Source organism: Rhincodon typus, chromosome 17 (genome assembly GCF_021869965.1).
Source record: "Rhincodon typus isolate 14 chromosome 17, sRhiTyp1.1, whole genome shotgun sequence".
NCBI lineage: Eukaryota > Metazoa > Chordata > Chondrichthyes > Orectolobiformes > Rhincodontidae > Rhincodon > Rhincodon typus.
This window is the reverse complement of record NC_063348.1, coordinates 25,704,655-25,726,568: the sequence shown is the minus strand read 5'-3', so window position 1 is coordinate 25,726,568 and position 21,914 is coordinate 25,704,655. Positions and strand designations below refer to the sequence as shown.

The following is a 21,914-nucleotide window of genomic DNA, read 5'->3' as shown; positions in this document are numbered from 1 at the left end:
GAGATCTAAAGATATACTATATTCTGTTATCAATCTCAATTTCCATCTTTATGTATAACTTGCACAGAAATTTAGAATGATTTTCTGTGATCTATTTCACTTCTATGAGTCAATCCTTTCCGACAGACTGTGCAAATAATTACTATGCAAAGCTCTCCAGTTTTGTATCCAGTTAACAGCAATACATCTGTGTCAGACTGCATGAATCTTTAACCAACACAGAACAACGGATGTTGTGGTGCTAGTTCAAAAGCTGTAACTCAACCATGAGATTCCAATGATATTATAGAAGTACATACCGAATGGTTTCTGAGATCAGCATTTAAGCTCATTGGAATTCAGTTATTAACTCTCTCCTTCCATTTGTCCATTATGGTCACAGCTGCATAAACATTGTAGCTGCAATTCAAGATTCTTTAAATACTAGAAGTGGTAGATTAAGAAAACATAGAAGTCTACCTCCAGGAATTTGTTGTCATTTCAACATAAGCAACTTAAGCAGTAACTTGTGATACTGCATAATAATGTGTCAATCTCCCAAAAGCTTGATCTCATCCAAAACACTTGGCAATATCTTTAGTCACATCAAGTTCCATTCATCACTGTGCTCACCGACCTACAACGCCTTCCAGTCTGGCAACACCTTGGTTTTAAAATTCATCCTTATTTTCAAGTCACGTTGTGGTCCAGCCTCCCTGCCCACTTCTATACCCTCCTCCAGCCCTGTGTTACTCCAATTGTGACTGCTTGTATGTCCCTGATTTTCTTCGGTCCACGACTGATAGCGATGACTAACTACCTAACCATTAGGATCGTCTCTAAACATTTCTCTCCTCATATAATCTGCTTCTTAATAACTATGTTTGTGACAAGGCCTTTGGTCTCCTGTTGGGAAACAGAGTCAGCAACCTGCTCTGATTCAGTTCTCCAGGCAGCTATTCAAAGCAGCCGGAAAATGAGGCACAGCAGCTACCAGTTTGTTTTCCTTTGAATTCTAGCCTGGTGTAAAGATGCGGAGATCTTTATAAAATGCTGAAAGATTTAATATCTTCCCTAAAATTTCAATTTTAAGTGATGTCTCCTGAAGTTAAATATGTTCTAAAAAAGTCTCCTCACCAAAAGACATAATTCACATTTGATATTGGAAAATCTATTTCCCAAGGAAATCAAGGAGACTTTGTAGCCCACTTGTGACATAGGTTTAATTTTCTAGATTCATAGTGCAGAGAGAGGCTATTGAGTCTGCACTGACCCTCTGAACAGCATCCCACCCAGGCCTACTCCATAACCCTACACCTACCATGGCCAATCTACTTAACCTGCACATCTTTGGACTGTGGGAGGGAACACACGCAGACACAGGGAGAAGTTGCAAACTCCACACAGACAGTCACCCAAGGCTGCAACGGTACCTAGGTCCTTGGCGCTGTGAGGCATCGTGCTAACCAATGTGCCGTCCTTTTACTGACAAATCATGACAGTTGGCATTTCTGATTTTAACTCCACGATCTCATTTATCAACTTCTCAACTTCAGCTGGGAAGTTGGCAGGACAGGTAGAAAATCATTCAATTTGATACTGTTGGTGACCTGCAGGTTAAGTGGTGGGATAGGTTGCTGGAGCTGTTCCACGGCCATCCGAGAGTGGTAAGGAAGTTAATTGATCTTGTTTCAATCGGAGGCTGTGTGCAGTACAGGAGAAGTGACGGCCTAGTGGTATTATCACCAGAGACCAAGATAATGTTTTGGGGACCGGGCTTTAAATTCCCAGTGCAATATGAATGCAATAACAATCTGGAATTAATTATGTCAGCATCTCCAAGATGCAAGCCTAATCAGAGGGTGAGCATCAGCAGCCATGATCCTATTGAGGTTCTTGTGAAGATTTATTGCTCGGGTTGTGGATGAGGTTGTTGGTTTGCTTGCTGAGCTGGCTGATTATCGTACAGATGTTTCGTCACCATGCAAGGTAACATCAGCAGTACGGCCTCCGATAAAGCAATGTTGTCCTATTCCGCTTGGAATTTGTATGATCTGGTCTGTTAAGTTGGGTTGTGTTTCCGGTTGGTTTTTGCATCGGTTTGCATTTGGGGTCTAATTCCACATGTCAACATATCAACACAATTCAACAAACACGTGGAATGAGACCCCGGAATGAGACCCCAGAAACAAACCCATGCAAAAAATGACACAACCCAACTAAACAGACCGGATCATACAAATTCCATGTGGAGTAGAACAACATCGCTTCATTGGAGGCCGCGCTGATGTTATCTAGCATGGTGACGAAACGTTTGTATGATAACCAGCCAGCTCAGCGAGCAAGCCAACAACCTCATGATCCTTTGAACGGCACAACAGGGTCAAGTAGCTGAATAGCAGTACCACTGCTAGAGGTGACCTCTGCTGAGGCTGCAGGAAGAAGTTACGTGCTCTTGAAGGGTTGGTTCAGTTAAAATGCTGAGGCTACGGTGGTAGGCTGCAGAGATTGCAGCATTAGCGCATGAGCAGGCATTGTTCTGGGGGCTTTCTCTGTGGGACTTGAAGCCTACTATGAAGAAAGTACCTTGAATAGGAAGCTAGAGGGACACTCTCCCTTACATCACTGGTAAAATTGCATTGCTACAAAAATGGTTATTTGGTCTCTCAGTCTGAGTCATGACTGTTCCCATTGCTTCAAACACACTGTGCTGCATTGGAAGGTTATGGGCTTTACTTCCAATGTCTTCTGCCATAGAGTCATACAGCTCAGAAACAGACCCTTTAATCCAACTCATCATCATTTTGCCAACCACCACCGGTCCCACCCACCCCATACTTCAGTTCATCTGCAGGTGGCTGGTAAAATCTTGCCATTTTGACAGGATGGGTAGGGCTAAAATCTACCTTATGCTGCAACTCTCCTCTGCCAATGACTGCATGTCTTGACCGTCAGTTCCAAAATCAACTTGTTTGCCAGTTCAGAAGTACTAAAGGAGAGTGGTAGGCCAGGGTTCAATTCCTTTTCAGTGTGAAAAGTCATTAAGGAGCAAAGGTCACAAGGATCAAATGGGATGTGAGCACCAAAGAAAAACAAGCAAGAAAATGCTGAAGGGAATTTAGTCTTAAGTGTACTTTTTTTGCTCCAGCTCCCAATAATAATCAAGTTGTTTGGGACCCTAAAAGCCAGACCCAAATATACTCTTCAATACAACAATATCAAATATACAAAGTTCTTCATTCTCATAAATATTTGCTTGTGTTCTGTGACATCAAAGTCATTTTGTTTTTCATTTTCATGATATTGATTTTATCTCATCTCAACATTTTCTTTTCACCTTTGCTTACAACCATGGCTACTGCCATTTTGCTATAAGCCTGTACAGTAGTTATCAAGAAAAATAGTTATAGTGAAACTTCAATGGTCTAATAAAATCTCATAAGAAAAGCATCCCACACTGCACAATATGAATAGCTATCTTTAATATTAATTTTTTTGCATGTCCAATGATGCAGAATCTGGTAGGACTTATTATGATGTCACTCACAAAAAGACAGCTTTAAATTAAACAACTGTAGATTTTCACAAGTCTCTCTTTGATACATTATCCATTGAAAAGACTGAAAATATGGTGTCATTAGTATCGAAAGATTTTACTTATGCTATAGATCCTTTTCAATGATACTGTTTAACATACCACATATTTGAACCAGTATGCTGGAACCAAACGGTCAAACCAAAAATAGAAAAACGCGTTTCCTTTAAATATTACTCTTTTATTTGTCCAAACAGTATTAAAAGTGCTTCACCTTTCATGCATGCTGAAGGTCATGAATTAGTCAAATTTGTTGATAGCTAAAATTCCATTGTCTTTCTCTTTAAATTTTGGAAACACTAAGGAAAATGAATCCCGAATGGAGTTAGCTACTATTGTTAAGAAATATGTATTCCACAATCAAAGACAACAGGAGAATCAAAGGAGAGATATAGCATAAATTTAGGACAGCTGCAAATAACTGACATGGGAAAGCCATATAAATACTGTGTCCACATCAGCAGGTCAGAGGCTGCATATTCTGCAGCTAAAAATTCACTCCCTATTTCCTCAAATCCTCTTCATCATCTACAAGGCACATGTTAGGAGTTTGATTGAATGCACTCCATTTGCTTGGACGAGTATGGATCCAACAACTCAAGACACTTCTTGTCATCCAGGGCAAAGCAGTCTGTTTGACCAGCAACCCATCGACCAACTTAGACATTCATTCCCTCCTCATAGAGTGTACACACTGCATACAAGACGCACTGCAGCAACTTGCCAAGAGTCCTTGAACAGCACCTTTCAAACCAATGATCTCTGTAAATAACAAGGATAAGTGCAGCAGATTCACGGAAACACCTCATGTCTCCCTCTCGGCTACACACCATCCTTACTTGGAACCAAATACATCTTTCACTCAGTGGCACCGGATAAAAATTCTGGAACTCCTTTCTTAACGGTACATAGAAGTACCTGCGCCAGACTGACTGCAGCAAGAAGGCAGCTCACAACCACCTTCACAAGAGCATTTTGGGACATAGCACAAATGCTATCATTGCATACTATGAAAAGATATGAATAGGTTTATTCAATCTCTTTATATTACTTAAGTTTATCATCCTTGGTTTCACCATGGAAATACCGTATTTGTATCATCTTCAGAGATTTGATGTCCTCCTGAAGGTGCAGTGTCCAGAATGGCGCATGAAGTCCAACTAAAGCATAGCAGATATCTATAAAGTGTACTTGTCATTCTCAAACTCTGTAACATTCAACAACCCTACAATCCTCCATGTTCTACCTTCATCATGTTCAGGCCTCCATGCTTTTAATAGCTCAATAATGGTGACTGTGCTCTCAATTTTCAACGTCCTAAACTGTGGAATTTCTTCCATAAAATCTTTTGCCTCTCTTTCCTTCTTTAGGATGCTCCTTAAAACCCTCTCTCTTTGCCAAAGAATTTAATAATTTGCCAAAATATCTTCCTACATGATACTCTTGTAAAATATCCTAAGATGTCTCACAAGTACAATGTAAACATAAGAGTTGCTGTTTTCAATGTTCCTATTTAGAAATCCAAGTATTTCATTTTTTTTAAACAAAAGTATTATCAACTTACCTTTCTACCTTCAAAGGTTTGTGAATTCACACATCTATGTTGAAAATCCTTCAATCGAGATTATACAGACTCTCCAGGAAATACATCACTTTACATGTATCAACACTAACTCTCATCTGCTATAGGTCTGCTGATTTCAGCAGTATAAGGCATATTGAAACCTGCTACTATCCTGCTTAATATACTTGTTGCTGAATTTTATATGATTCACAAAGTTCAAAATTGTTTTCCCTGTCTTCTAGACTAGGACATCTGCATACAAGAGAAAAGCATTAGGCCTAACACTGACCATGTCATTTCCACTGCATACTTCGCTCTTGACAGAACAAAAAATCTACTTACTCCGTCTGAGATAACAAAGTGTAGAGCTGGATGAACATAGCAGGCCAAGCAGCATCAGAGGAGCAGGAAAGCTGACGTTTTGGGCCTAGACCCTTCCTGCTCCTCTGATGCTGCTTGGCCTGCTGTGATCATCCAGCTCTACACCTTGTTATCTCAGATTCTCCAGCATCGGCAGGTCCTACTATCTCTCTACTCACTACGTCTCTTTGCTTCCTTCCCAAGTACATAGTTAAGTTAGACGCATCCCTTCAAACATCACATGCTTCTCCTTTCTGACTACAGGCATGTCTATTACATGGTAGTTTCTCAAATACCTTCAAAAGGCCATGTATACACCATCTACTGCAATTCTTTTATCAACCAATTCCACTGCTTCCTCAATAGGGTTATTTAGACATTACTAGTTTTTAAACAAATCTGGGCTCCTGTTCCATTTTAACCCATTCCTCTCTAAGTCAGAATTAATCTTGTCCTTGAGAATGATCTTTCATAGCATTCCCACCACTAACATATGACTAACCAGCTTGTAGTTACCAGGTTTATGCCTCACTGCTTTTTGAGGAGGCTTCAAGTTCATAACTTTTTTTAAGATTAGCTTGTTCAGTCAATCATAGAATCATACAGTAAAGAAGAGGCCTTTTGATGAATCAAGTCTGCACTGACAAAAATAGGCTACTACGTACACTAGTCCCAATTTCCTGCACTGGGCCCATAGCCTTGAATGTTATGATACTTCATGTGCTCTTCCAAATTCTTGTTAAAGGTTGTGAAGGTTTCCTGCCTCAACTACCCTCCGAGACAATGCATCCAGACTGCCAATACCCTCTGGTTAGAAAATGTTTCTTTAAACCCCCTCTACAAGTTCGGCACTTCACTTTAAAATTATACCCTCTTGTTATTGACCCTTGAACAAATAGCTGTTTTCTATTTACCCTGTCTATGCCCCTCATAAGCTTATACACCTCTATCAGGCCCTCCCCCACCTCAACATTTTCTGATCCAAAGAAAACAACCTGAACTTATCCAGCGTCTCTTAATAGCTGAAATTCTCCGACCCAGACGATATCCTGAGAATCTCCATTGCACTCCTTTTAAGAATAGGTAACAACACCTCCTCCACTATAATCTTCAACACTTTTGGCCTGTAAGGCTGCATACTCAGTCCCCCTACTATACTCCTTGTATACTCATGACTGTGTGGCCAAATTCTGTCCCAATTCCATTTACAAGTTTGCTGACCACCGCCGTAGGTCGGATCTCAAAACAACGATGAGACAGAATATAGGAAAGTGATTGAGTACATAGCGACATGTTGTAAAGACACGAATCTCTCCATCAATATCAGCAGAACAAAGGAACTGGTCATTAACTTTAGGAAACAGAGCGGAGGGCACCCACCTGTTTGCATCAATGGTGCTGACATGGAGATGGTCAAGAGCGTCAAGTTCCTGGGAGTGATAATCACCAACAATCTGTCCTGGTCCACCCACATTGACACAATAGGCAAGAAAGCACAACAATGTCTCTACTTCCTCAGGATGCTAAGGAAATTTTGCACGTCCATAAAGACTCTTGCCAATTTTAAGATGCACCATAGAAAGCATCCCTTCTGGATGCATCACAGCCTGGTCTGGCAACTGCTGTTCCCAAGATCAGAAGAAACTATAGAGTCATGAACACTGCCCGGTCCATCCACTGACTCCATCTATCCTTCCAGCTACCTTGGGAAAGCAATCAACATAATCAAAAACCCCTCCCACCCTGGTTATATTCTCTTCCACCCTCTTCCGTCGAGCAGAAAATATAAAAGCTTGAATCAGTTCATGTGTGTATTCAAAAATAGCTTCTTCACCGCTGCTATCAGACGTTTGAATGGACCTCTCAAATGTTAATTTTGATTTCTCTCTGCACCTTCTGTGCGGCTGTAACACTGTATTCCACACTCTGTTCTGCTACCCTGATGCACTTTGTATGTTACCATCTACCTGTACAGTACTCAAAACAATACTTTTCGACAACACTTGTGAGACAACAATAAATCAAACTCAAACTCCAGTGCAATCATATCCTTCCTATAGTCTAGTGACAGAACTGCAGACAGTACTCCAGCTGTGGGCTAACCAAAGTTCACCTCCAGCATGAACCTCCTGTTTTTATAACCTACACCACAACTGAAAAAGGCAAGCATCTCATATGCTTTCTTAACTACCTTTAACCTGTCCTGCCACCTTCAGGAACCTGTGAACAAGCACCCCAAGATCCTTCTGTTCCTCTGAGCTTCCTAGTTTCTTTCCATTCATTGAGTACTCCCTTGTCTTGTTCCTTCTTCCAAAGTGCATCACCTCACATTTATCAGGGTTGCATTCCACATATCATTGATCTGTCCATCTGATTAATCTGTTTACATCCTCTTGTAATCTAATAGCTTCCTCCTCACTGTCAACCACCCAGCCAATCTTTGTGTCATCTGCAAACCAACTTATCCCTCCCACATTCTCATCTACATCATTTATTAATATTGCATTATTTGATTGGGTTTTAATGGTGCATTATGTTATATTGCTATACTCTATGATGTAGGTGTGCTCAATTAGAATTATACAGGCTTAGTGTTGTAAGGCTGCAAGGTTTGAAACTGACATGCTGAATATTTTTTTAAAAAAGCTAAAAACCATCTGACTGTAAAAATTGCTGGGAGGAATTTCTAGCTTAAAATTGAATTCTGTTGGTTGTATTTTAGGCTAAGACACAAATATAGTTACAATAATTGTTTTTAGGATTTCTAGAAGTAGAAATCAAAGAATGTACAAAAATTGGTAAGGAACAATAAAATGTTGGAGATTCAGAATAATATCATGTATGGCATTATCTCATATATAAAAGTTCTTTTACTTCCAGTTTTCTTTCACTGGAGATCAAACAGTCTTACATGAATACCACAATTCTCCATGATATCTGTGCTTAACGAATTCTGGCCTCTTCAGTATTCTGGATTTTGACTGCTCTACCGCTGGTGGCCATGATTTCAGTTGTTTAGTCCCTAAGCTCTAGAATTCCTTCCCTGCACCTTATTTTTTACTGTTACGGTAGTCCTTAAAAGGTACCTTTTTGACCAAGCTTTCAGTAATCTGACCAAATAATTCTTTATCTGTCCCTCAGTTGTTTTTTTGATTTTAATGCTCCTGTGAAAGGCCTTGGGACAGATATTGCATTGATCAGATGATACAGACATTGGCTGATGCTGTTAAAAATGTGATCTTCAACATTTTCAGTTGTTCATGATCCTAACCAGCTAACAATAAGCTCACATTCTACGGGTGCAACTGACCTCCTTTTTCACTTACTCCAGTTAGGGCAAACTGCCTGTTTTCCAACTGAAAACAGGTTGGCTTTAATTTTAACTGGAAGCATATTTGTAATGGCTGGGGATGGGAAAGCCCCACAGGGATCTCTGCATGTAGCTCAGGCCATTTTAACTCCAAGGTCTCAATTCATAATAATTCAGATCACTCTCAAAAACAAGACTGATGTTAAGGCCAGCGGGCAATATCGGAAATCGAACAGGACACATTAGGGTGTTGGTGGCACAAATTAACAGTCTTTGACATAAAGTCAATGGTGGGTAAAGTTGTTCACAGCTGATAGCAGTGCCAAGTTGAAAAGTCAAGGTCTGGGCTGGAAAGATCCAAGAACTCCTTGCGAGATCAGAGAAGAGCACTCCTGAACGTTCCAGACTCAAGGAGCTGAACAGGGGTAAAATCCAAGAGGAAATAAGCAAAACAATGAAACAACATGGAAGATGATTGGATTTACCTTGAATTTGTTTGCCAAAGATATTTTTTCAACTTATGAAGAGTAAGAGGATAACAAAGGAAAGACTATGGCTCATAAAAGCCATCTTATGTATAGAGGTGGAAAATGTTGTAATGGTTCTTAATGAATAATTTGCATCTGTCTTCACAAAAGTTGTTGGTGGGGCGTGGGGGGGCAGACGCAGAATGTAGTTATTGTAGCTAAGAAAAAGGAGTGTGAAGTATCAGATGTGATAAACATAGGAAGTGAAGAAGTAATACTGGGATTAGCACCATTGAAAGTAGATTTTTTTTTCTATAACCTTGAAACTATATAAAGTCACCAAAGCAAGATGAAAAGTATCCCAGGTATTAAAATAAGTCAGACAGGAAATAGCAAAAGGGCTGACTCATTTTTCAATCCTCAGTGGATAAAACTATGGTGCCAGAGTGCTGCTAGTGTCTGTTTTAAAAGGGAGTAAGGGGTAGACTGAATATTACAGGCCAGTTAGTTTAACTTCAATAGTGGACAAATTAACAGAATCAATTATAAAAGAAAGAATTAACTGTCACTTAGAAAAGCACAAATTAGTCAACGATTGATTGCTGATTGTCCTTGATTAATTTAGTTAAACCAAATAAAAGCTCACGGGACCCAGTGGAATAAAACAAGCGGGATACAGAATTGGCTTTGTAGCAGGAAAACAAAGGTTAATTGCTGATTGGTATTTTTATAACTGCAAGGCTGTTTCCAGTGGGGTTCTGCGGGATTCAGTATTAGGTTTCCCTGCTTTTTGTGGTACATATTCATGATTTGCACTTAAATATAAGGAATGTGATCCAGAAGTTTGCAGGTGACACTAAAAATTGGCTGTGTGGTTAGCGAGGAGGATAGCTGTATGCTGCAGGAAGATTTCAATGTACTGGTCATATGGGCAGAAAAATGGCAAATGGAATTCAACCTGGAGAAGTGTGAAGTTGTGCATTTGGGGAGTCAAACAATGCAAAGTAATATGCAAATAAAAGGAGAATATTGAAGGGTAGAGAAAGTCAGGGCTTTGGAGTCAACGTCCACAGTGCCCTGAAGGTACCAGGTCAGGTTGATAAAGGTAGTAAAGAAGTCACACGGAATCCTTATCTTCATTAGTCAAGAGTATCCAAAATAGGAATAGGGAGGTTACACTAGAACTGTATAAATCATTAGTTAGGCTACAACTTGACAACTGCGTGCAATTCTTGCCCCCTCACAACAGAAATGACATAATTATGCTACTGGGGAAATATAGAAGGATGTTGTCACAACTGAGGAGAAAGGTAGTTTTGAGGAAAGACTGAATTGACTGAGATTGTTCTCTTTGAAGCAGAAGTTGGGGGAGATTTGATTGAAATGGACAAAATTGAGGGGCCTTGGTTAAGTGGATGGGAAGGGCCAATTTACCTCAGCAATGACTAGGGACTCAAATTTAAAGTAACTGGTAGAAAGATTAGTAGGATGGGAAGGGTCTAGAACACACTGCCTGAAACGATAGTGGACATAGAAATCTTCAACTCATTTAAAAGGGTATCTTGGCATGGACATCAAACACCATAGCCTACAGGACTATGGACCATAGGCTGGCAAGTTGGATATGGTAGGAGATACAGTCAATGCAGTGTGGTGCTGGAGGAGCACAGCAGGTCAGGCGGCATCAGAGGAGCAGCAATGTCAATGTTTCGGGTCAGGACCCTTCATCAGGACTGGTAGGAACACTACTTCTGCAAATGGCATAAACATGATGGGCTAAAAAGGCCTTTTGCTGTTCTGTAAATTTTCTATGATTCTACGCTTTAATTTAGTTAAACTTACCATGTCCTCCTGTTTTCAGTCAGCGCCTTCTGGTGTGCTTCAGCTGTCAGCATTGACAGTAGGCTGGTCTCTCTGAGTCACCATAAAATAGACATTGCTATGCTAATGATAGCATTTATTATATGTTAAGGTGTTATCAGGTGTGAACAATATTTGTATTTCATACAAATTATGCCTTTAGAACTATATTTAGAATAATTATGAATGTTTTCCATATTGATAGGAAAATTCTTGCAGGTGTTAACAATATTGCTGAAATAGCAAAACACAACCAAGTGTTTCAAACTAATTTCCCAGAAAATATTTCCACAAGTTATGCCACGAATTAGAAGTCCTGGGTTCAAATACTAGCATCTAATGACATTGCTACCATGCCTATTCTTCTCTGATGTGTCATGTGCATGTCTTTAGCTCTTAACAGGAGAGTCAGGGACAACAACCATTGAATGGAGGCAGGAAGGCAAGGCTGCAAAAGTTTCTACATACTATATCATTACGCCAAAAAATTGAATCACTTACTTCACTCCATATCGATCCCGAAACATGATATGGTTTCTAAAAGTGCGATTTACATCAAGGTCTATTTGTTTAATATCAGCTGAAACACTTTGTGCTTGTAATTTCATTTTCTGTAAAAAAATATAATTTCAAAACTCTCTATTACAGTTGAATAATACACATTTAATTGTGTGAAAGCGTCACAAGTTATAAAAAGTACCTACAATTTTGGCCCAACAGTTTTATGTTACAGTTTGTGCTCATACAAGCTCCATCCTCACCTTCTTGATTAAACCTCATTAACATATCCTTCTAATCCTTAATCTCTCATTTGCTTAGCTAGGTTCCTCTTAAATACATTGTGCTATTTGCATCAACTACACCTTGTAGTTAATTAGCTCCACATTTGTACCTCCCTTTCTCAAGAAGTTGGTCCTATTGGATTTATTAGTGGACATATAATAGTTATGACTATATTTCAATCGTCAAAGTAATGCAAGATGTCATCCACAATGCTTAAAAAAAGCACTTACTCAGCAAAGAGCTCAGCAACGGAGAAGGGTCCCGACCTGAAATGTCAACTTTCCTGTTCCTCTGATGCTGCCTGGCCTGCTGTGTTCCTCCAGCTCCACACTGTGTTATCTCTGACTCTAGCATCTGCAGTTCTTGTTATCTCTCAGCAATACTAAGTATGGGTTCTGCAAGGATCATTCAGATCTCACTCTACATTTCATTCAAACATGGCCAAAAGGTGAAATGAGAGTGATTGCCTCGATACCAAAGCATCAAGGAGTTTAAGTAAAACTGAGGTTAATGAAAATCAAGGGAAAATTTTTCCACACAGAAAGATGCTTGTGCTTCTTAAAAGTCAGACATTTCAATCCTAGGACACCGTTGCAGGAGTTACTCACAGTAGTTCTCTTGTTCAACAATCTTCACCAATGAACCTCCTTCAATCAGGAGGTCAGAGATGAGGATGTTTGCTGATGATGGCATAATATTTAGATTCATTGCAAATCTTCAGATACTAAAGCAGTTCACACTCACATGCAGCTGGACTTGGACTACGTTAAGGTTTGATCTGATAAATCATGAGTAACATTCATGCTGTATAAGTCACTTACATGACCACCTCCAATAAAACAGAATATAACTATCTCCCCTTGACATCGAAAAGCACCACTCTTACTAAACCCTACCATCAACATCCCGTGGTTTATCATGGAGCAAAAAATTTAACTAAACCAGCCATATTAAAGAATGTGGCTGCAAGGGTAGGTCAGAGCTACAAAATCTGTGGTGGGCAACTCACTTCCTATAGCTCAAAAGTAATTTCACACAGACTGTCCAAAGGCTTATAGATAGGTTAAGTATAGTATCATACGGGATACTGCGAGGTTGTCTACTTTGGTACGAAGAATAGAAAAACAAAACCTTATTTGAACGCCAACAGACTGGAGAATGTTGTGGGCAGAAGGATCTGGGTGTCTTCACATACGAATTACAAAAAGTTAGCAAACAAATAGAAAGGCAAGTAGAATGATGGCTTTTTCTCAAGGTGAGTCTTGCTAGAACTGTAGAGAACACTGCTAAGACCACGTATAGAACACCTTGTATAGTTTCAGTCTCCATTTTTTAGGGAGGAACATAATTGCATTGGAGGAAAATTCAGAGAAGATTCATTAAGTTGATTCCTGGAATGACGGGATTGTTTTGTGAAGAAAGACTGAGCAAATTGGGCCTATACTCATTGAAACATGTAGATTTTGAGGAAAGCTGAAAGAACTGCGGATGCTGTAAATCAGGAACAAAAACAAAGTTGCTGGAAAAGCTCAGCAGGTCTGGCAGCATCTTCCTCAGGGACACTGGACCGAAATGTTAGCTGTTTTTAACTTCACAGATGCTGCCAGACCTGCTGAGCTTTTCCAGCAACTTAGATTTTGAGGAAGTTTGCCACAGTAAATGCTGAAAAGATATTAATCCTTGTCAAGGTACCTCGAAACAAGGGCAATTTCAGAATAAAGGTTTTCCTATTTAAGATGGAGATAAAAAGAAATTTCTTCTCTTTGGAATTTTGTATCTGAGACACCAAATGGAGACTGGGTCACTGAATATATTTAAAAACAGAGTTAGCATAGATTTTTGATCTATGAAAAAGTCAAGAGTTATTGAGAACATTTTGGAAGTTTGAGCTGAGGGTACGATCAGACAGACATGATCTTTCTGAATGCAGGGCATATTCAAGGAATCAAATTACTTACTCCTATGTCTTATGTTCTCAGGTGCACCATCCACTAGACAAAAGTCAGTAATCTGACAGAATACTCCCTATTTGCCTCAGTCAGCACAGCTCTAATAACATTTAATAAGATTCACAGAATCCATAACAAAATATCCCACTTCATTTGCATCCTATTTACTATTTAAAATGTTCACTCACTTCTTATAACCCTGCTACACAATGGCAGCATCATAAAACATTTACAAGGTGCACCATAGTATCGCAAAGCTTCTGGCTCAAGGGTATGGATGTTTCCTGCTGTGCCACAAGTTCTTGTGCCTAATTAAATGGTTCCCCATCATAAAATGTATCATTGGAGATGCACTAAATGAGAGCTTGTGGGTTCTTCACAATGCGTATTAATATTATTTCAACTATTATTCTTGTGAAAATGGTATGAAAGGTCTTTGTGCATTTCAGTAATTGAACTATATATTCTTTCATGCTTGTATTATTGTTTGAACCAATATCTTGGATATAATCCTGACCGTGTAGTCCTGGTCCTGTCATCAAAGTCTGGTATTCAAAAGACACTGAAAGCAATAAAAAGCTCTAGACACCTTGCTGATTTTTAGTCAAGTACTTAACACAAAAATCGTTTCCTAAATAATTTACCTCATATTTTCCTTCATTCTCAGACTTCAATTTTTCTAAATCTAATAGCAGTGACCAAATCTGACCCCGCAGCTGTAGGGGAATTCCTTTATAAATTCTTCGTATCATCTGAAATAAAAACATATGCCAGAGTTCTATTGTTAATCATGTATGGTCAATTCTGCACTCATACAGACACAAAATATTATGTAGTATCCAATTATGCACACATTTCTATTTGGAAACATGTCTATCAATGAATGATATATTTTACTGTTATTTTCCTAAACAGTCATTGTAAATCTCTCTTTTTCAACCAATTCATTTTACTCATACACAATGTAAAATTTGTTCTTTTAGCACCAAGAGTCAAATCTAATCTTAGAGGAAATTGTACACTTTAATAGATATATACTCAAGATTTTTAATTTGGTTCTTGAGAAGAATCATTGGACTCAAGAAGTTAACTTTGTTTATCTCTCCACAGATGTTGCCAGACCTATTGAGTTTCTCAGAACTTTGGTTTTTTTTTATAATTCCTCATAATTGAGCCAAAGAGTCAGCTCTGACGGATTATTCCACCGTCACAACATAGAGTTGAATCTGATCTTGACTCTACCAGTGCACCTAAATTCTAGGACTTTTCAAGTTTTGACAATTCTTAGCAATAATGTGCTGCCACTTGTACCTTGAACCTTGTTCGCTAAGCCAAATTCATTGTCCAGTATTAGACAACCCATTTCTGCCAAATCACATTAGCCCCTCACAGGTCACTAGTTCAGACACTCTGGTGCTGATTTTCATCTTCAGCAGTGTGAATTAAGCGATTGTAATGATTTACAATCCAGAGGTGAGCTGCCAGAGGGCTCAGAGCATTGATAAACAGATTTCTGCTTATGAAAGTGGTGACAGTGAATTGGGATAGCAAGGGAAGAGGAGACAGACAAATAGCAATGAAGCCCAAAGAGAATAATCATGCTTACCCACCCATTCAAGAAATGCCAAACAATTCTGCTGAAGCACATCCTGGTCACCTCTATAGATTAGTAACTGGTTGTAAATCTTCAAATCCCCAAATAAGCAAACCAGCAATGAATGATTGACGTCCTTTTCAAAGCAGTTAATTTAAATCACAGAAAAATGTGATGTAACGAAATAAAAGCTTATACATAAACCTCAAATTTCTTTCAGATAGGAAGACATGACTGGGCATGCAGGGGGCAAGGAGTTGATATTCTAATTTTTAACTGGGATATACAATTCTTGTTAAGATTTCAGCTCATTTATCTCCCAAACATATCAAGATGCTTTAATTAACTCAAAACTGTAGGTGTAAAAGACCTAACTGAATCTCCAAGGCCTATTGATCTATAGTTTTACAATGAATGAGGTTTGAACCCTGCCGATTTAATTGAGAGATGAATTTTCTCTCATCAAAGCTATACTCGATCATACAAAGTATTTAAAATAAATTCATAATCCACACATCTGCTAAATAATTGGTCAGGAATAATCGCCCCTGTGTGTTCAACAGATATCAGGGAAAGGATTGCTAGTCCAATCATTTGTAAACTAATCACAGATACCTCGTTTCCTATAGCAACAATAATATCAAAAGTCATTAAAGTTAAATCTACCATGATATCTCCTGGAAGTCATACTGTAACATATACTAGAGCAGCACAAATTCCCTCAAGAGCAGTATTTCATTCACAGTTGGCATTCAATGTCCTAAACAAACATAAATGACCATTACTAGCACTAACACAATCAATTACGCTATAATTTATCAGCGAGACAAACAAAGATTAATAATGTAATTTTTCTGCCATAACTCAAAGAAATGGTAAGGAAAAATAGGAAATGTAACTAATATGTGGACTAATGTGTGGTCCCTCTCATTCTCACCTCCTTGACCTGACAACCTGTCCGTCTTCTCTCCCACCAATCCGCTCCTCCCACCTCACTGACCAATCCCCACCACTGCCTACCTGCACTGACATATCACCATCCCATCGACCTTCCCCCAGCCCCACCCCTCCTCTCTCCATTTATTTCTGAGCTACCTTCCCCCTCCCCCATTTCTGAAGAAGGGTCCCGAGCCGAAACGTCAGCTTTCCTGCTCCTCTGATGCTGCCTGGTCTGCAGTGTTCCTCCAGCTCCACACTCTTATCTCTGACTCCAGCATCGGCAGTTCTTACTATCTCTGCATTTCTGTTATTGTCTTTTTTCATTCCATTATTCAATTTATCTCTTTACCTCCTAAAATTATTTAAGCCTTTCATAAATTGAGCCACTTGAATGAATACAATTACATTATTATACCTCCCTATACACAAAAATGTATTAGATTTTCCAGACAGCTGTCATCACAGGAAGTGAGCTTTACGTACGCTTTAATAATACTATAAATAGGATATAGCATCGATTTATTTCTGGTTGCAATTCAGAAACGTGGAAAGAAGCCAATAAGGGAATGATTTGTGGTCTTTGCATTTATGATTCAGACTCACAGAAGGAGAGATTGTCTGGAAAATTAGGTCAAATATAGACATTTGGATATAAATATCCAGTTGCAGTTTTTTTCAAATCAAACCTTTCTCCAAGGACAAGAGCCTCTTTTTCTGCAATGCTTCATCACCAGGAATTACATTCCCCAAGTTTATCCACAAAAACCATTGCTTACTGACCCATTTCTATTCTTTCAAGCTTCCAATTATGTAACTATTGTATCAAACAATTGGTTTGCAATCATGCTAAAGACTATGTTTATTATGTTTACAGAACACAATCACATTTCAAATAAAGTTGTCCAGATCCTTTATCCAAGAGTAGCACACGCACGACCCAGAGTAGAAAGGGATCATAATCTGGACGATCCTAGGTTTGATCTGTGGTAATGTAGCCATCAGGGATCTACACCTCATATGCATGCAAATGCAACAAACTAAGAGTTTTCAACAAATAAAGTTAAATCATATAGACTGATTCCCAATAATGGTAATTTGTAGTTATATGCAACCCTACCATAATGAAATGACCAATCAAGATTCAGTGAGATTGATATTTTCTGGTTAAAGGGGTTAGCCCAAGAACTGTTACAGACATATTTTAATTACTATCTACTAGCAAAAAAGTCTATGCAAACAACACATCTCCCTCAGATGCTCAACTTAAGGTGATAAAAATGTTTACTTTGAAGATGCTGACAGAGTGCTTGTCCACAATCTGGAAGCCCCATAGTAAGAAATTGGGAGCTGGAGAGCTTTTGACACACCGTCAACAAAATGCCCCGACTGATAGAGCAATAACGCAAATAATGTATTAATAAGTAAAGAATATGGCGAGTAGAAAGATTGTGATGTTAATCAACCTTTAATGGTGATTTAGTGAGCAAACTGCCACTTTGGACTGTGCAGGTCCAGTAAACGCCCTTTCTTAAACACTCCAAGGTGAACGTGTTTATTTCCATTAAAGGAACCCTCCCCTGGTGTAATTTAAAGGGTTTCCAAGTGAGGTGCATTTGACTCACTTTTGCCAGTGCAGAGTCAGTGGAAGTATTGAATTCAATATTATTGAAGAGTGTTGTGAACATTTCGAAATTTCAACGGACTGGTGCTGGATCTTGATAAATAGGAGAAATTTAGTTTGCCTACCAGGAAAACATCTTTTTCAGAAATGAAGGCGATAGATCCTGTCATGCTTGGATGAAGAATAATTTGGAAATGAAGCAGAGAGGGAAAACAGCATGGAGAGTGAGAGGTAACAGCTCTTATTAGGAGAACTCAGAGCTGGATTTGGGAGAAGTGTTCTCTCCAAACTCTTGGTGGGTAGTAATAAGAGCTGAGGTAGCACCTCATCTCCCATTTCAACAGGGTGAGCAGTGGCGTCTCATTCCCTACAGCCCGACCTTCAGCCTCATAACAGGGAGAGGACGACACTGTCAATGGCTGTCAGGGTTACCTTCACTCTAAATTTCTATGATAGCAAATTCTTCTGGTGGGAGCAGGTATATTAACAACATCTCACAGTTTATTGCCTTTCAATGCATGAAGTGAGAGAGTCTCTACATAGTAATGCACCTCTCACGCACTATCTTCTCATTGACTGGAGAAGAACAGACACATGAAGGCACCAAATGGAATGATGTTTAATGTAAGGAGTATGGAATTTAAAAGTTGGTCAGACTTGATCTTATGGAATGGCAGAGCCGGAGAAAATTGCTCAATGTCCTACACTTGCTCCTAATTGTAAGCTCCCTATTGTTTCTCCACAATTTCACACCTTTCAATACATCTGCTATGTACCATCTCAGCATCTTGCTCAACAAAATCCTAAAATAAAACATCAACAAACAACAATTTTATCCAATAACAATTCCAATAACGCATTCAAAATTGAACCATCCACCCTGGTGCATTCCCTTTATGCCTGTTTAATCAAAGCTTTTTCTGATCCTAGTGCTGATATGCAATACAATTCAGTTAGCTGCAGCATGAATGGTGGAAGGCATGGTTGGTGGTGGTAACAAATGACCTTGCAGGCCGACCATAAACAATTCTGGGCCCATGAGCGTGGCTTCAGCCAGCATCTATTACATAGGCAACAATAATTTAGACAGTTTACAGAGAGGTAGCAATAAGGGCATTGATAGAGTGGCAGCCATAGGACTATGGCCACCATCTTGAGAAAAGACCAAGAGGATTATGTTCTACAAAGCCACTCATGCTTATCTGGATTATACCTCGGCAATCCAATTATTCTTTTGGGGGACAGATTATAGACGGTTGTGAGAACCTGCATTTTCTTTTGAGCACTAGTATCCACCAATAATCCACTAAATGCACAGCATATCGAAGAATGTTTTCCTCTTCCAGAAACTGCTGCTGTGCATGGACCTCAGTGGTTTGTGCAACTTAAAGAAAGATTCCAGCGAATGTTGGTAACCACATGACCTCCGCCTCAGTGTCCAGACAGCACTCAGACAGAGTGGCAGCTGCCAGTGCTGCAATGAAAACCAAGATACTGACCACTGAACACTGCATCATAGATGGATCTGCAAGTCATTTCATGAAATTAGTCACCACTTCTAATTGCAAAAGTTGGGCTCTGAACACTGCATGAAACTCATGTCAAATTAGAGCAAGACCCTCTCATACTGCCTGATGTGCCAATAGGCTTTGTGACAAGCTCGCCGAAGCTCTGGCATCTTTTATTGCGTGCACACCAGTGCTGTGCTACATGACACCCCTTCAAAGTCTTCCTTTGAGGTCTCATTTCTGGGATCTGAGCACCAATGGCTAGACAAGCATTCATTGCCTACTGTTAACAGACCTGAAGAAGGTAGTGGTAAGCTGCCTTACTGAACCACTGCAGACCTTAAGGTGTCGGGACAGACATAATACTGACAGAAAGTTCCAAAATTTTGGCCCAGTGAAGAAACAACAATATAGCCCAAGTCAGGACAGTGTGTGACCTGGAGGGGAACTTGCAGATAGTAGTGTTCCCATGCATTTGTTGCCTTTGTCCTTCTAGGTGGTAGAGATGCTAGGTAAGACTTGGTGAGTTACTCTAGTGCAACGTGAAGATGGTGCACATTGTTAACACTGTATGCTGGTGGCACAGAGAGTGAATTTTGAAAGTGGTTGCTGAGTTGCCAATTAGCGGGGAGCTTTGCCCGAGGTAGAGTTGAGCTTATAAAATATTATTGGGGCTGCACCTATCCAGGCAAACGGGTGGTATTCCAGCAGACTCTTGAGTTGTGCCTTCTAATGGTGGACTGACACTGGGGAGACAGAAGGCGAGTTACGTGCCACAGAATTCACAGGCCTCTGACCTGCTCATTACAACAGTGTTTATATAGCTGGCCCAATTCAGCTATGGTCAACGATAGCCGTCAGGATGTTGATAATAGGGGAGTTAAAGATGCAATACCATCGAACATTATGGGATGGTTAAATTCTCTCGTTTGGATATTGTCATTGCCTAGACTTGTGTGGCGCAAAAGTTATGTGACACTTACCAGCCAAGCCTGGACATTGTTCAGGTCTTGCTACATTCTGGCAAGTCCTACTCAATATCTCAGGAGTGGCAAGTGGTGCTGAATATTGTACAGTCATCAGCGAATGTCCTCAATTTTGACCAAATGAAAAAGATAAGGTCAAGAAGCTTTTTCCCAGAGTGGGGGTCTCAATTTCAAGGTGAGAGGGGAAAAGTTTAAGGGAGATATGCGTGGAAAGTTCTTTACGCAGAGGGTGGTGGGTGCCTGGAACGCATTGCCAGCGGAGATGGTAGAGGCGGGCACAATAGCGTCATTTAACATGTATCTAAACAGATACATGAATGTGCAGGGAGCAGAGGGATACAGATCCTTGGAAAACAGGCGACAGGTTTAGATAGAGGATCTGGATTGGCACAGGCTAGGAGGGCTGAAGGGCCTGTTCCTGTGCTGTAATTTTCTTTGTTCTTTGTAATGATGCAGTTAAGATGATTGGGCTTAGGACACTACCCTGAGAAGCTCCTGCAGTGATGTCCTGGAGCCGAGATGATTGACCATCAACAAACATAACCTTCTTGTGCCAGGTATGACTCCAACCAGTGGAAAGGCCCCAGAAATGCAAAGGGGGTAGGGGGGAGACGCTGGAAAGAGGAAAATGAAGTGGGATGGAAAGTAAGTGTCCATGATCACAGACTTGCAGTTTGTACTCATGGTATGATGAGGGTCAGATAGAATTTCAGAAGGGCAGGTGATGCCAGATGCAATGACCTCAGTAACAGGAGGCCCAACAATATGGAACACTGTTCAGAGAATTCAGCTGTTATGGTGTGCTTGTTCTCAATGAATCTCTGTTGCTCCTTGCAGTTAATGGCCACTCTGACCTGCAAGTTCAGGAAGAACGTCAGTAGTTTGCAATGTGTTTGGGTGATAGTTCAAGGTATGTGGAAGTTGCGAAAGATGGCAGCATTGATACTTTGCAAGAATGAAGTAGATTATCTGAATATTAGGCATGAGTTTTGACAACTGAGGAGTTAGTGATGGGGTGTGTTGCATTGATTGGTGGAGATGTACATGGAGAATGTCAGGTAAAGATGACACTGACTTTAATTGTAGGTATTAATTTATTGTAATTTTTCTGGTAGTGCAGCCAGATCTTTAGAGCCATTCTCCAGAAATTGGTTGCTTTGGTTGACTGTTCCCTTTCTTTTCTCAAGGCTTGCCTCGAGGAACTTTTGGGCTCCTTCAAGGATCTGGCATCATTTATCCTTTACACCTTCATCACTAACGACACCAGGATTGTGTTAGAAAACTTGTGAACTCCCCTCTTGCCCATATTTCTCCTCCAGCAGACAGTCTGCAACAAGTTCTCCAACACAAGTGCAGATGCGCTTTAAGATGTTGGGCTGTCCTTAAGAGGCGCATAACA

The 21,914-nt window shown here is 39.9% G+C and overlaps 1 protein-coding gene across 1 annotated transcript in view; it reads right to left on the bottom strand.

Moving 5' to 3' along the window:
• LOC109914917 (ecotropic viral integration site 5 ortholog-like) overlaps window positions 1–21,914 on the bottom strand; it is a 136,176-nt gene that overhangs the window by 88,201 nt on the left and 26,061 nt on the right. The window contains exons 6-7 of the mRNA XM_020514527.2: window positions 14,512–14,619; window positions 11,637–11,746 (exon numbers count right to left, since the gene is read on the bottom strand). Of these exons, the coding sequence (XP_020370116.2) occupies window positions 11,637–11,746; window positions 14,512–14,619 (218 nt within the window). The remainder of the gene's footprint in view (window positions 1–11,636; window positions 11,747–14,511; window positions 14,620–21,914) is intronic.